Below are 11,675 nucleotides of genomic sequence, written 5' to 3'. Positions count from 1 at the left end.
GATTTTCCTTCTCTAAGTGCTTCGTTAAAATTTTCTTTTGTACACCATTGATTATGTAATTGTTAACCCACAGTCCCACATCAAAAGGTCAACTCGATTGTCCTTGTGCTCTACTTGCTGTGTGGCTATTATGCGCAAGGTTATTAGCTATCAGGATTGGTTTGGGTGCTCAGTTTCAAGTAGCAGCCAGCAAACACAGCATGGCTCTTACTTGGATATAAGACCTTGCGTCAAGATGACCAGCCCAACGCCTTTTAATAAAGCTGGCCTCACCTAGCAGTGCTTGTTTGAAATCTGTATTGGTAATATTTTGGTAATCTGATTAACACTGTTCTGTTGCAGCTTTGCTTGGCTTGAGTTGGTGAGTCATAGAACCTTCATGGCAAGACTGCTGACGGGCAATTCACAAAAAGGGTGGCCTTTTTTCCAACGGCTACTTATTGATCTGTTCAAATTCATGGAACCATATTTGAGAACTGCTGACCTATTAGAACCAGTTAATCCCCTCTTTCCAATCACTTTTTGCATTTGTCTTGTTCAAGTAATTATGAGCCACTTCTTATATCTTTTGTGTTTGTTTTACTTAGGTGCACCTTATGTACAAAGGAACTATGAGAGTGCTGCTTGTACTACTCCATGACTTTCCTGAATTTCTGTGTGACTATCACTTCAGTTTTTGTGACGTGATCCCTTCCAGTTGCATTCAAATGCGCAATGTCATTCTCAGTGCTTTTCCGCGCAACATGAGACTTCCAGACCCATCTACCCCTAATTTGAAGGTCTATCTAAAGAGACTTCCACACCCTTCCATTCTCCTAATTTCAGACAATATCTAACTCTTGTTTCTGTGGCAGATTGATCTGCTAGCTGAAATTTCATTACCTCCACGAATCATGTCAGATGTTGATGGTGCCCTCAAGTCAAAGCATATGAAGGCTGAAGTCGATGAGTATCTTAAGGTGATAGCATTTATATATGCTGATATGCTGAATTGCTGTGTTGTCTGGGACCCTCATTTTAAAAGCTTTGTTGAATCTTTACTTGTATTGTGCAGAGACCAGAAGGCTCATCCTTTTTGAATGATCTGAAGCAAAAGTTGCTGCTGCCTCAGAATGAAGCTAATGTTGCTGGGACACGCTACAATGTGCCTCTGATGAATTCGCTTGTTCTCTACATTGGCATCCAAGTGAGTTTATTTTTCATCTCATGCGGTGGAATTACCAGTAGAAGTAGCTACTTCTGAGTACTTGTTCATAGACCAATTCTTGTTTCCTACGGAAAAAAAAACCGTCACAAATTTCTTTCTTTCGCACACGTGAGGTTGTCCTCTTCTTTTGTCTTACATGCTTTCTTATTTTTCTCTAATATAGAATAACAGTAATCTTGTGCCTCCTTTTTGTTTTATTTGTTAGTTTGTTGTGAGTTTGCCATTTTGCTAACTTTATTTGTTGTATGTCATTCTAAGCTGCTGCTGTTTGGAAATAAAATTTCAGGCGGTGCAACAACTGCAAGCGAACAAGGCAAATGCATCTGCGTCAGCACAGCAGATTAACCATAGTACAATGGATATTTTTCAGATCGAAACTGCGACTGAATTTTTCAGATATCTTGTAACGAACTTGGATACAGAGGGGCGCCACCTGTTTTTGAATGCGATTGCAAACCAACTGCGCTACCCGAATAGCCACACGCACTACTTCTCCTTCATCATTCTGTATCTATTTGCTGAAGCTAGCCAGGTATTTTTTTTTATAGTTTTTTTTGTTTGTTTGGTGCAAAAGCGAGCAGGAATCTAGTTTGTTTCCTTTGTCCTAACTAACAATGGAGTTTGGAACTGGAATTTGCAGGAACATATCCAGGAGCAGGTGACGAGGGTTCTCTTAGAACGGCTGATAGTGAATCGTCCTCACCCCTGGGGATTACTCATCACCTTCATCGAGCTGATAAAGGTATTTTTTTTCTTCTTCTTTTTGTTTTTATTCATTTCTAGCACCACAATGCAATGGTGACTAATGAATGCGTCTGCGTCAGAACCCGCGCTACAACTTTTGGAACCGAGCCTTCACACACTGCGCACCCGAGATTAAGCAGCTGTTTGAGTCAGTCGCAAAGTCATGCGGTGGAGGCGCTGGAAAAGCAGTGGATGATGGCTCTGATGTCAGCCACTAATGTAGTTAGTTTCTTGTAAATGGTACTCCCTCCGTGAACTAATATAAGAGTGTTTAGATTACTATTTTAGTGATCTAAACGCTCTTATATTAGTTTACAGAGGGAGTATATGGCTGCTTGTCATGGTCTGATGGGTTGACGTGCGGTTGACTTGCTCACAGATATTTCTTTTCTAGTATCATATAGTATTGCGTCTCTTCTGTAACTGGATATTGCGTGGTGAAACCCTTAACCATTATACGTTTCACAGTGAATGCAAATATTAGCCCGTTGGGGTACTGCCCGTATTATATTTGTAAAATTCAGGTGTTTGTATTAGCCATGTCTAGATTTTGTTGTTGTTCCCTGAGCAATAAACATATCATGCAACAATTGAAAACAGTTAAGAGCCGCCTTTATTTTGACTATTTGTATGTATGTTTAGTACATGGTTAAATGGATCCGACGGGCCTGCCTCCCATCAACTTTAGATTCCATGGTCGGTAATGTTACTGATTAATGCTATAACCACTATAAGAGTGTCGCCAATGCGATCCCATCAACCTATGAACTGGCAGTTGATGGTCTCCGTTCCGTCTCTCTTGGTGCAACATCATCAGTGCTACAACCACTATAAGAGTGTCGCAAATGCTGCAAAAGCACGTGCTGCGGCTGGTTAGGCTGGCGATGTTGGTGGCCAACAAGAATGAGATGTTGGGATGCAAGGCTGGTGGCGTCTGGTTGGATAGGTGACACTGACGTGACCCCCTTCTGATTTGGGACTCCATTTCTCACTCATAATGTGGCCATGATTAACCCAGTAATGGTTTCATAGTTTGCACAAGTTGCTACCACTTAGTTGACACATGCGGAACTTTTCAGGAAGAAGATTATACTCTATTATGCCCAACGCAACGCAAACAACCCATGGCTAGGGAGAGATCATACACGTTACATATAACCAGCAAAGTGAAAAAAAAAAGATTGCATGTATGCTAACAGATTGCACGCCGAGCAATTCCGTCGAGTCCCTCTCACATCGCCTTGTGTGCTTATGAGAACTGCAAGCGGCAACCTCGGAAAAAAATTAGTTCTTCACATGGTGAAGGTAAGTTTGAGGTAATCAGGGTTAAACGTGTACATAAAACCAACACATACCTTTCGGTTCTGCTAGGATTCCAAGCCATCTGGATTACATCGGCACTCAAATCTGCCACACATGAGAGATATATAATCAAGAATATGCACCTCTAAATTGATGATCACATCACATTTGAGGGCTTAGGCACAATCCTGCCGGGAGAATCATCTCAAGAGTTCTTTTTATGGTGAAAAGTGGTACATGAGATTTGTTTTCTGCGCTCACAAACAAGTTTTTTTGACCTCAACCAATCTTAAATAACCCCCTATTTTTCTTAGGACAAGATATGCATGGTCAAATGTCGTCCTTGTAATTGGATGATATTTTTCAAGTTGCGGGCCCTTACAATGTTACTGAGATTAAAAAAATGCATATATTAAATATGAATTTATTTCCATTTGTATACTCCCTCCGTTCCTTTTTACTCCGCGTATAAGTTTTGGTCAAAGTCAAACTACACAAAGTTTGACCAATTTATATTAAAAAATATGAACATCTACAATACTTAAACTATATAATATGAAAATACATTTCATGGTGCATCTGAAAATGTTGATTTCATATTGTGAATGTTGATATTTTTTAATATAAAGTTAGTCAAACTATGCAAAGCTTGACTTTGACCAAACCTAATATGCAGACTAAAAAGAAACGGAGGTAGTACTAGGTAAATGAATGATCAAAAAAAGGTACCAGGTGGCAACAGATACCAAGCCAAGGTCTGATCAAAAAAAGCTTTTCCCATAACCCGTTTTTAAAGAATAGGCGACATAAGAGACTTTAGCAAACAAACATGTCAATAATGGAAAACAAAGTACTTTCCAGAAATATGCCTTCTATTAAAGCAGATACCTGTCATGTTAATTGGTTTTCCTATTGCTTGGGGCCTTCTGAACATGCAGCCAGAAGGCCGCGCTCAATGCACTGTCAAAAAAGATATAAGGTCAAGAAATAATGTTTTAATCGATCGAAAGTAGCTGGGTCTTTCTGATGACAGGACTCTATATGTGTTAGCACAAGCACTTCTTTGGACATAACAACATTTATCAACAAAATTGCAATTTAAGAAAATAAATCTGCTTATTTTTCTCAGGTACCTGAAGAAGATAGCCATGAAGCCAATCTAACGTTTGAGGAAAAGAGTTTGCTGAGATGTCAACAACAGTTAATCCCTGATCAGATTTAGACAGTAGGTTAGAGGAGAAAAAAAACAATCAAACACTAAACTAGAAAAGATGGTGATTCAATACAAGAAACAACATGATCCTTGACTCCTTGGGTAAACAGCTCTTGTAAAAAAATGACATCTTGAAGTAAAACATGACTAGCAGATTTCAAGCTCTTAATGGGAGCAGTTTAAACATGACAAATTTGACAAATGGGTCATTGCCAAGGAACGAATTTCACACTTTTGACCGATGAAGGAAAAATTACCTGTGCCTCAAAAGAGCAAAGATAATCCTGAATAAGTTTGAGGTTGTTTATAAGCTTTCGATGATCCTGAACAACATCAACTAAAAGTCAGATGCTAACCTGCAGTTTTTTTTTTCCAAGAGAAAGAAGAAAAAAGGAAATACGATACTCGGTACTGGGTAATGTCACTTCAAAATTCAAACACTCGTGTTAAGCATCAAAGAGATGGTAAAAGATTGGGGAATGTCAAGGAGTTACAATTATCTCATGCTCATATTTCATTAAACAAGGCTACTTAAAGTAGCATAGGGAAAGTATGCTGCACCACTTTGCATATACTCCCTCTGTCCCAAAATAAGCGCTGTGGCTTTAGTTCAAGTTTGAACGTAAAGCCACAGCGCTTATTTTGGGACGGATGGAGTATGTTCTGATATCAGGACTATAACAGAGTTAGATGGTTGTTACTAGTAACTGCATCAAAGAGCTAAGATGGTTGTTAGTAATAATTGCATCACAGAGCTACTCCCTCCGTCCGGAAATACTTGTCATTAAAATGGACAAAAAGGGATGTATCTAGAACTAAAATACATCTACATACATCCCCTTTTATTCATTTTGATGACAAGTATTTTCGGACGGAGGGAGTAGATGGTTATTGGTAGTAATTGTATCAATGATACGGATAATTCCCATCACCAATACCAATTCATGGTTTCTGTAAAAGATATAGACCAATAGATTGGCATTTAGTAACGACTCGGCATGCTTGCCGGTATAGCCTTAAAACGAGGATAATAAAAACAAAACACACTTGCTAGTCAGACGGTAGACATCTTGGAGCTTTCCTTCCAAGTTTTCATGATTTTACAGGATAGTACCAAGACAAAACAGTAATTTACTTGTGTATTCAAGCTTTGTAATGAATACCTGAGGAAGGCAATTATCTCTGATAGCTCTAGTGGCTATCCATTCCTCTAACAATGCCTGAACAAACAAACAAAGCAAATCTGAACGAGAATGAAATGAGCTAACAAACCAAATAATACGAGTGTGTAAAATACAGAAAATATCAAATATGAAATCCAGATACGTGTTCTGGATATACTTTAGAATTTCTAGCTGGGACGGTGCGCGCCTATTTCTGGCAAGCACAACTTCAGAGAAGGAATCAGTTTGAAACAGAAGAAAGGTAGGCCTTCAACTTGGTTATTGGTCAGAAACGCAAAACAGAAAATATTAAATATGGAAGCCAGATATGCGTTCTGGATATATTTTAGAAATTATAACTGGGACGCTGCACCTATTCCAGGCAAGAGCAATTTCAGAGAAAGAACCAGTTTGAAAGAGAAGAAAGGTAGGCCTTCAACTTGGTTATTTGGAGAGGTCAGAAACGCAAAACAAACTTTTCATGGAGGTAGGTTTGTTGGTTTGATGTATGAACCCAGAAATTAAATATATGGAAACACATTTAAATTTATAAACCAGGTAGACAACACACCTTGTGATCAAAATCAGACATCCTCAACACAATTGGAACAACTATCGGTTCAGCAGCAGGTTTGTCCTTCTTGGCACTGTTGTTCTTCTGTTGGTCCAAATCCTTTTGTCCATTGCCTACAAAGTAAAAAGAATAGTGACTGGCCACCAACTTGAACATGGCAGAGTACAGTATTCTGTAAGAACCATACAGGATCTGATCCTTTACTTCCCCAGATACTATATTTTTCCACCAACTAGAACAAGAAATAGAGATTTACTTTGGCATACTCCAGCCTTGTTGTGTCATACTGACCACACATCATAATACGGATCACATTTATCAGAGTAATTTGACTTACCTTCAGCTTTGAAAATTTTCTCTTCAGAATCAGAAGAGGTAATCTCATGGCTGTCAGCACCAGACAGCCCTTCACTGGTCCTACTCTCAGGCAGGCAGTCCTGGCTTTGTAAGGTATCTTCCTTTAGAATGTTCTCAGGTAGACCATTTTCTGGTTGCTGTTCAGTTTTCTTTTCTGAAGAGATGGATGAATTTCCAGATTCAACCTTTTTCTCTATTCTGGAATTGTCATCTGCATTCTCCTCATCCATCAGGTAAATGCTTGGATCCAAATGAATTCCCTGAAGTCAAATATCAGCCAAAATTAGACATAGTTTACACATGTGGGGCACACTAACTAAATACAGATGCCACAGATCTTTTGGCTAGCTCCCACCCACCATCCCAAACAAAATCCATCTTCTGCTTTGTACTACTGGTCACCCCACCATCCCCAACAAAATCCATCTTCTGCTTTGTACTACTGGTCAGACATCACTAGCTAATCTCAAATGCAACAAGTGCTAGAAAGTAAATGTGGTAGTGTAGAGCTATGCAGGATCTTTTTTTTAAAGCTTCTAACCATGTTGAGCAACAGTAGAAATGTGTGGACTGTCAGATTATTCACCTCCAAAAGAAAATAATTTTAATTGCCAGTGAAGTTCTGCCATGCCGCAAAAGCTGGAGTGGGCTGTGCTATCAACGAGCAATTTCTGTACACGTGTTATGTTCACACATATATATGCGTGCACTTCACTTCGATCCACGAAGATCTGTGACGGATGAAGCAAATATAGACAGCTTAAACCAATGCAGCACAGATCTGCCTCCGAGTCTTTACAGGTTAGGAAAGAAGGGTAACTTGGGCTTTTCCGCTTTTAAACATTTTTCTGTTCTTGTCTCCTCCATTAAAAAGTTGTGACTTTCCATTTTATCACTCCCGTTTTCGCTTCCATAGGTTTTTATGGATGACACTGATACATGCCAGTTTGCCTGTCTCCAGACTGGTTAGCTGGTATTTCCATATCATTTTTTTTCCAAAAAGGATGCAGGTGCCCAATGGCCCTGTCAGATTGGGCCCACTATCAGCCAAATATTTTTTCTGTCTCACACAGAAGGGGTAGAAAGAAAAGTGATCCACGAATCCCCCGCGCCATTCATGCTCTCAACCGCCGACGGTACTCGTATGCATGCCATGTAATTGAACAAATACTCTCAAGACAAAATGATGGAAGAGTAAATAGCTAAAATACACACGAACACAATCATATTTACCTCCGTCCCAAAATTCTTGTCTTAGATTTGTCTAGGTACGGATGTATATAACACTATGACGTGACTAGATAAATCCGTATCTAGACAAATCTAAGACAAGAATTTTGGGACGGAGGGAGCAGAAAGTAATGATCTGCTCTGAGCCTCTGATTCATTCGAAAGCTAGCGATGGCAACATGGTTGACAGAGAGCGAGACATTGAGGGTGATGGATGGTGCGGTTGGGCACGAAAGCCGAAAGCCACAGGAGAGAGGATACCACATGTATGTGAACAAAAAATTCCATTTTAACATAACGATGTTGCTGTGTTGGCATGTTTGGGAAAATATCATATCAGCTACTGACGCCTCCCTTCATTGTTGCATCCTCTGCTCATGCTTGCACAATTATACCCACGGAACACTAACAAGGACAAATGTACATCCTTCTAGAAGAAAATCCAAAAGACCAGTTAGTGTTGTGAGTGAAGTTGGATGATGGGAAATGCAAGCAAAATGGCTGGTAGAAGTTTTTGATAACCATCCCAAATTACATCTTGTTTTGCAATAGAAGGTAGCGATCAATGTAAAATGACCGCTGTAACATCGTATGACATGTCTACACATACTAATTGGCACTGTACAATTAAGAAACAGTAGAACTGAAGACTTTTGTGTCAGTTAGTATTCAATGTGCAGAAAAAGTCCTCTATAGTATCCAACCCTACTGCTGGGCCCTCCCCTACAGTTTCCACTCAATAATATCCAATCGAACAGGCATTTGAACACCATGCTGTAGAAATTAAAATGACAAAACAATATAGAGCTGAGGTATTTTCACAAAATTAATTTCACAGTGCAACCCATAGATATGGTTTTTTGTTTCAGGAGAAACATGTAAGGCATAACAACATACCTCTATTATAATTGGCTTCCCATCTTTCATTGCTTTCTTCAAATCACCAGCCAAACCTGGTAAATGTGAACAGCAAGCAAAACAAAAAATGAGTGCCTGCAACTAATTATATCCAAAGCAAGCAGCTTTTATGTGTGCAATACAAAACCCTTTTTTCCACACAAAAAATAAATACCTTTGCGAACAACTCTGCATTCTCTGCAAAATTCAGTGATAAGTTCTTCAGGTGAATTAAAATCCCGAGCCCAGACAGGTACTGAAGTTAGCGGGGCACTGCATGTGTTGTTGAGATCAGTAATCTATTCAGTATTCACAGACTACACGTTTTGGAAATGGGGAACCATAGACACAGCAAACAACTCATATGGCAGAGAATAACCGAGACGAGGAAAAGAAACTCACTCTGTTGATGTCCTCAACAACTCATAAACCATGTCTGTCTACATGTTATAATCAAGAAATGTAGTCAAGGTGACAATGGTAGCAAACAGGACTCTTATATATGGCACATACAATGGGAAGAGAAAATAAACCTGTAAAACATTTGGTAGGTTGAGCCTTTGAGCTAGCTGTGTAGCAATTGTTGATTTTCCAGTGCAAGCAGTTCCACACACCAAAATTACTAGTGGTACTCTTTGATGATGGAATCTGCAGTTAATGATAAATAGAACATAAACATGTTATCAAAATGACACTGAAGTAAAGCTTCTGCAAAGTAGACTTGACATGAAGACAACAATAATACTCCCTCCGTAAAGAAATATAAGAGCATTTAGATCACTCCTTTAGTGATCTAACCGCTCTTATATTTCTTTACAGAGGGAGTATAAGGTTAGCACCTTAAACTATGGAATTCATTATCATTAATAAGGTACAATTGAAAATAAGTCCGAGGGAGCCTATTCTAGTAAGGTTCCAAACATTATATTATTCAAAATAGAGCAGCCTTTCCTCCAACAACACACCTTGTCATCATCTTATACCGATTAATGTAGTCCTCTCCATATCCCCTTTTCTCCATTAGCTGTAAATAAACTAGTATTTTTTAAGTTAACAAAATAACAAACATGTCTATTTAAATGAAGTTAAAGGTAGTCACCTTGAAAAGGTTGGCCTCTAAGTCACTCTGTGAACTGCAGAAAACATTTGCTAGCATATAAGTCTAAAAATCAGGAATTGATGAATGATGATACACAAATTAGGTATTCAATTTGTTATCATGACAACAATAATGATTCGACAATATTATGTATGCGACACTTTCATCATTAGAAAACAAAAGAATAACACGTGGGAAACTGTTGAAGTGTATATGTGAATTGTCTAGCCTTTTCCATCGGTTCGGACTTTTGGTTGCGTTGGCTAGTGCATGAAGCTCAACATAAACAACATAAGGATCGAAAAATATAGAGTGAAGGGCGAACAAACATACACATCAAGAAGGCTGTTGTCGACGAGCAGCTTCTTGAGCTCAAGGGCAATCTTAATGGCGACGTGGTTCGGAATCTGAAGAAGGGGGCGCAAAAAGATGGCCAAAGCTGTTAGCTTACACCTTTGTACTGTCCTTCGTTGGTACTTGACATCGAAACTAGAACAGTAACTTGTTGGAAGCGTAGCATATTTTTCACTATTCATAATCAGTAAAAACAGAGGCATGGCAATGGTAAATGATTAAGGTGTGGGAGAAGGATTGGTGTGAGGAGGAGGAGGAGGAGGAGGGCGGGGGACCTTGGTGACGGTGAGCATCCTGCTGAGGAGGAACCTGGAGAGGACGTAGTAGTGGTCCGCGTTCTCCCCGAGCCAGACCTTGACCTGACGGCGCAACCACGGCAGACAAGTGATAAACGTGATGAGCCCGGACGGCGGGGAGTGAGGGAGGGATGGGGGATCCGGCCTGGGTGGGGAGGGGAGGGGAGGGAAGGACCTTGACGAAGTCGTACTTGGAGGAGGCGTTGCGGGAGGGGAGCCTGGCGGCGGAGGAGGAGCCGCCCTCGCCGCCGGCGTGCTCCGGCGGCGGAGGGTCCGGATCCCCGGAGCCGGAGGCGGCCCCGGCCTGGTCCTGCATCGGGCGGAGGAGGGCGCGACGGCGGCCTGATCGATCGGGGCGGGGGTGGATGCCTCGCCCTCGCCGCCTCGCTTCTTCTTCTTCGCTCGGCGGTGCGGCGGTGGTCGGCGGGTGGCGTCGCGTCGTCCGCACGCGCGTCTGCTTTGCAGAATCGGACACAGTTTCTTACTGTATTTTTTTTTCTAGAAGAAAACTTCGCTCTGTTTCTAATAATCTAGTAGGAGTAGTAAAATGTGATAAGACTATCAAAAACGTCTTACATTTAGAGGTAGTACTTTTCTTAAACAATACTACTATAAGTTTATCATTTTTTTTAGAAACAACACATACAGTATTAAGTTTATTACTTTCTTTTAAACCACCTGCTGGCCATACGCGCATCAGGAGTTTTAGAGCAACTACAGCCGGGCGCCTCAGATCCGAACATACGCCTGGGCGAGCCGCCCGATCATTGTCCGGTCGCGGAATTTTGACTCAAATGAGCCTCAAACGCCCGGGCTGATCGGCACCCATCATATCCAGCCCAAAGATGGGGGCACCCGCCCGTGTGTGTGTGCCCGGGCTAATCTGCCTCCCGCATCGCTGCTTGGCTGCCTCCGGACTCGCCGACTGGAGGAGGAGGAGGAGGAGCAGCCGGGAGAAGAGGAGGGAGAGGAGCTGGCTTCGATGGAGGTGGAGGAGGCGGAGCAGCCGGAGCCAGAGCTGTCGGGCTTCAACATGGAGTAGGCAGAGGAGGAGGAGGAGGAGGAGCAGCTGGGAGAAGAGGAGGGAGAGGAGCTGGTTTCAATGGAGGTGGAGGAGGCGGAGCAGCCGGAGCTAGAGCTGTTGGGCTTCAACATGGAGTAGGCGGAGCAGCGGGCAATCCTAGAGTCCATCCAGGATGATGCCTATATGGAGGCCAACCGGGCGTTCCTCCGGTAGGA

The 11,675-nt window shown here is 41.4% G+C and overlaps 2 protein-coding genes across 3 annotated transcripts in view; one reads left to right on the top strand and one right to left on the bottom strand.

Annotated features, from left to right (window-relative positions):
- LOC123093957 (CCR4-NOT transcription complex subunit 1) overlaps nt 1-2,491 on the top strand; it is an 18,979-nt gene extending 16,488 nt beyond the window's left edge. The window contains exons 45-52 of the mRNA XM_044516018.1: nt 343-496; nt 588-779; nt 855-959; nt 1,055-1,186; nt 1,494-1,739; nt 1,848-1,949; nt 2,032-2,191; nt 2,275-2,491. Of these exons, the coding sequence (XP_044371953.1) occupies nt 343-496; nt 588-779; nt 855-959; nt 1,055-1,186; nt 1,494-1,739; nt 1,848-1,949; nt 2,032-2,169 (1,069 nt within the window). The 3' untranslated portion in view covers nt 2,170-2,191; nt 2,275-2,491. The remainder of the gene's footprint in view (nt 1-342; nt 497-587; nt 780-854; nt 960-1,054; nt 1,187-1,493; nt 1,740-1,847; nt 1,950-2,031; nt 2,192-2,274) is intronic.
- A 448-nt stretch (nt 2,492-2,939) lies between these two features.
- LOC123093958 (uncharacterized) lies at nt 2,940-10,937 on the bottom strand. Of its 2 annotated transcripts, none has more exons than XM_044516019.1 (17): nt 10,612-10,937; nt 10,416-10,499; nt 10,120-10,193; nt 9,787-9,820; nt 9,653-9,711; nt 9,221-9,335; nt 9,090-9,127; nt 8,863-8,960; nt 8,688-8,743; nt 6,541-6,820; nt 6,201-6,316; nt 5,630-5,686; nt 4,724-4,789; nt 4,387-4,461; nt 4,142-4,213; nt 3,307-3,358; nt 2,940-3,209 (listed from the first exon to the last, which is right to left on the bottom strand). In XM_044516019.1, the coding sequence occupies exons 1-15, from the start codon at nt 10,750-10,752 to the stop codon at nt 4,163-4,165; spliced, it is 1,344 nt and encodes a 447-aa protein (XP_044371954.1). In that variant the 5' UTR covers nt 10,753-10,937; the 3' UTR covers nt 2,940-3,209; nt 3,307-3,358; nt 4,142-4,162. The 2 variants fall into 2 exon arrangements, with proteins under 2 accessions (XP_044371954.1, XP_044371956.1); XM_044516021.1 differs by having other exon boundaries at nt 10,628-10,936.
- Nucleotides 10,938-11,675: the final 738 nt, after the last annotated feature.

Source organism: Triticum aestivum, chromosome 4B (assembly GCF_018294505.1).
Source record: "Triticum aestivum cultivar Chinese Spring chromosome 4B, IWGSC CS RefSeq v2.1, whole genome shotgun sequence".
NCBI lineage: Eukaryota > Viridiplantae > Streptophyta > Magnoliopsida > Poales > Poaceae > Triticum > Triticum aestivum.
Note: the sequence above shows the minus strand (reverse complement) of the source record. Positions and strands in the feature narration are given on the sequence as shown.

Excerpts from the sequence above, each read along its gene's own strand:
- LOC123093958 (XM_044516019.1), bottom strand. The coding sequence starts at position 10,752 with ATGCAGGACCAGGCCGGGGCCGCCTCCGGCTCCGGGGATCCGGACCCT. Across the intron at positions 9,821-10,119 it reads GACAACAGCCTTCTTGATGT|TTCACAGAGTGACTTAGAGG; the intron begins GTATGTTTGTTC and ends TGTTTTCTGCAG. Across the intron at positions 9,336-9,652 it reads CGGTATAAGATGATGACAAG|ATTCCATCATCAAAGAGTAC; the intron begins GTGTGTTGTTGG and ends CATTAACTGCAG.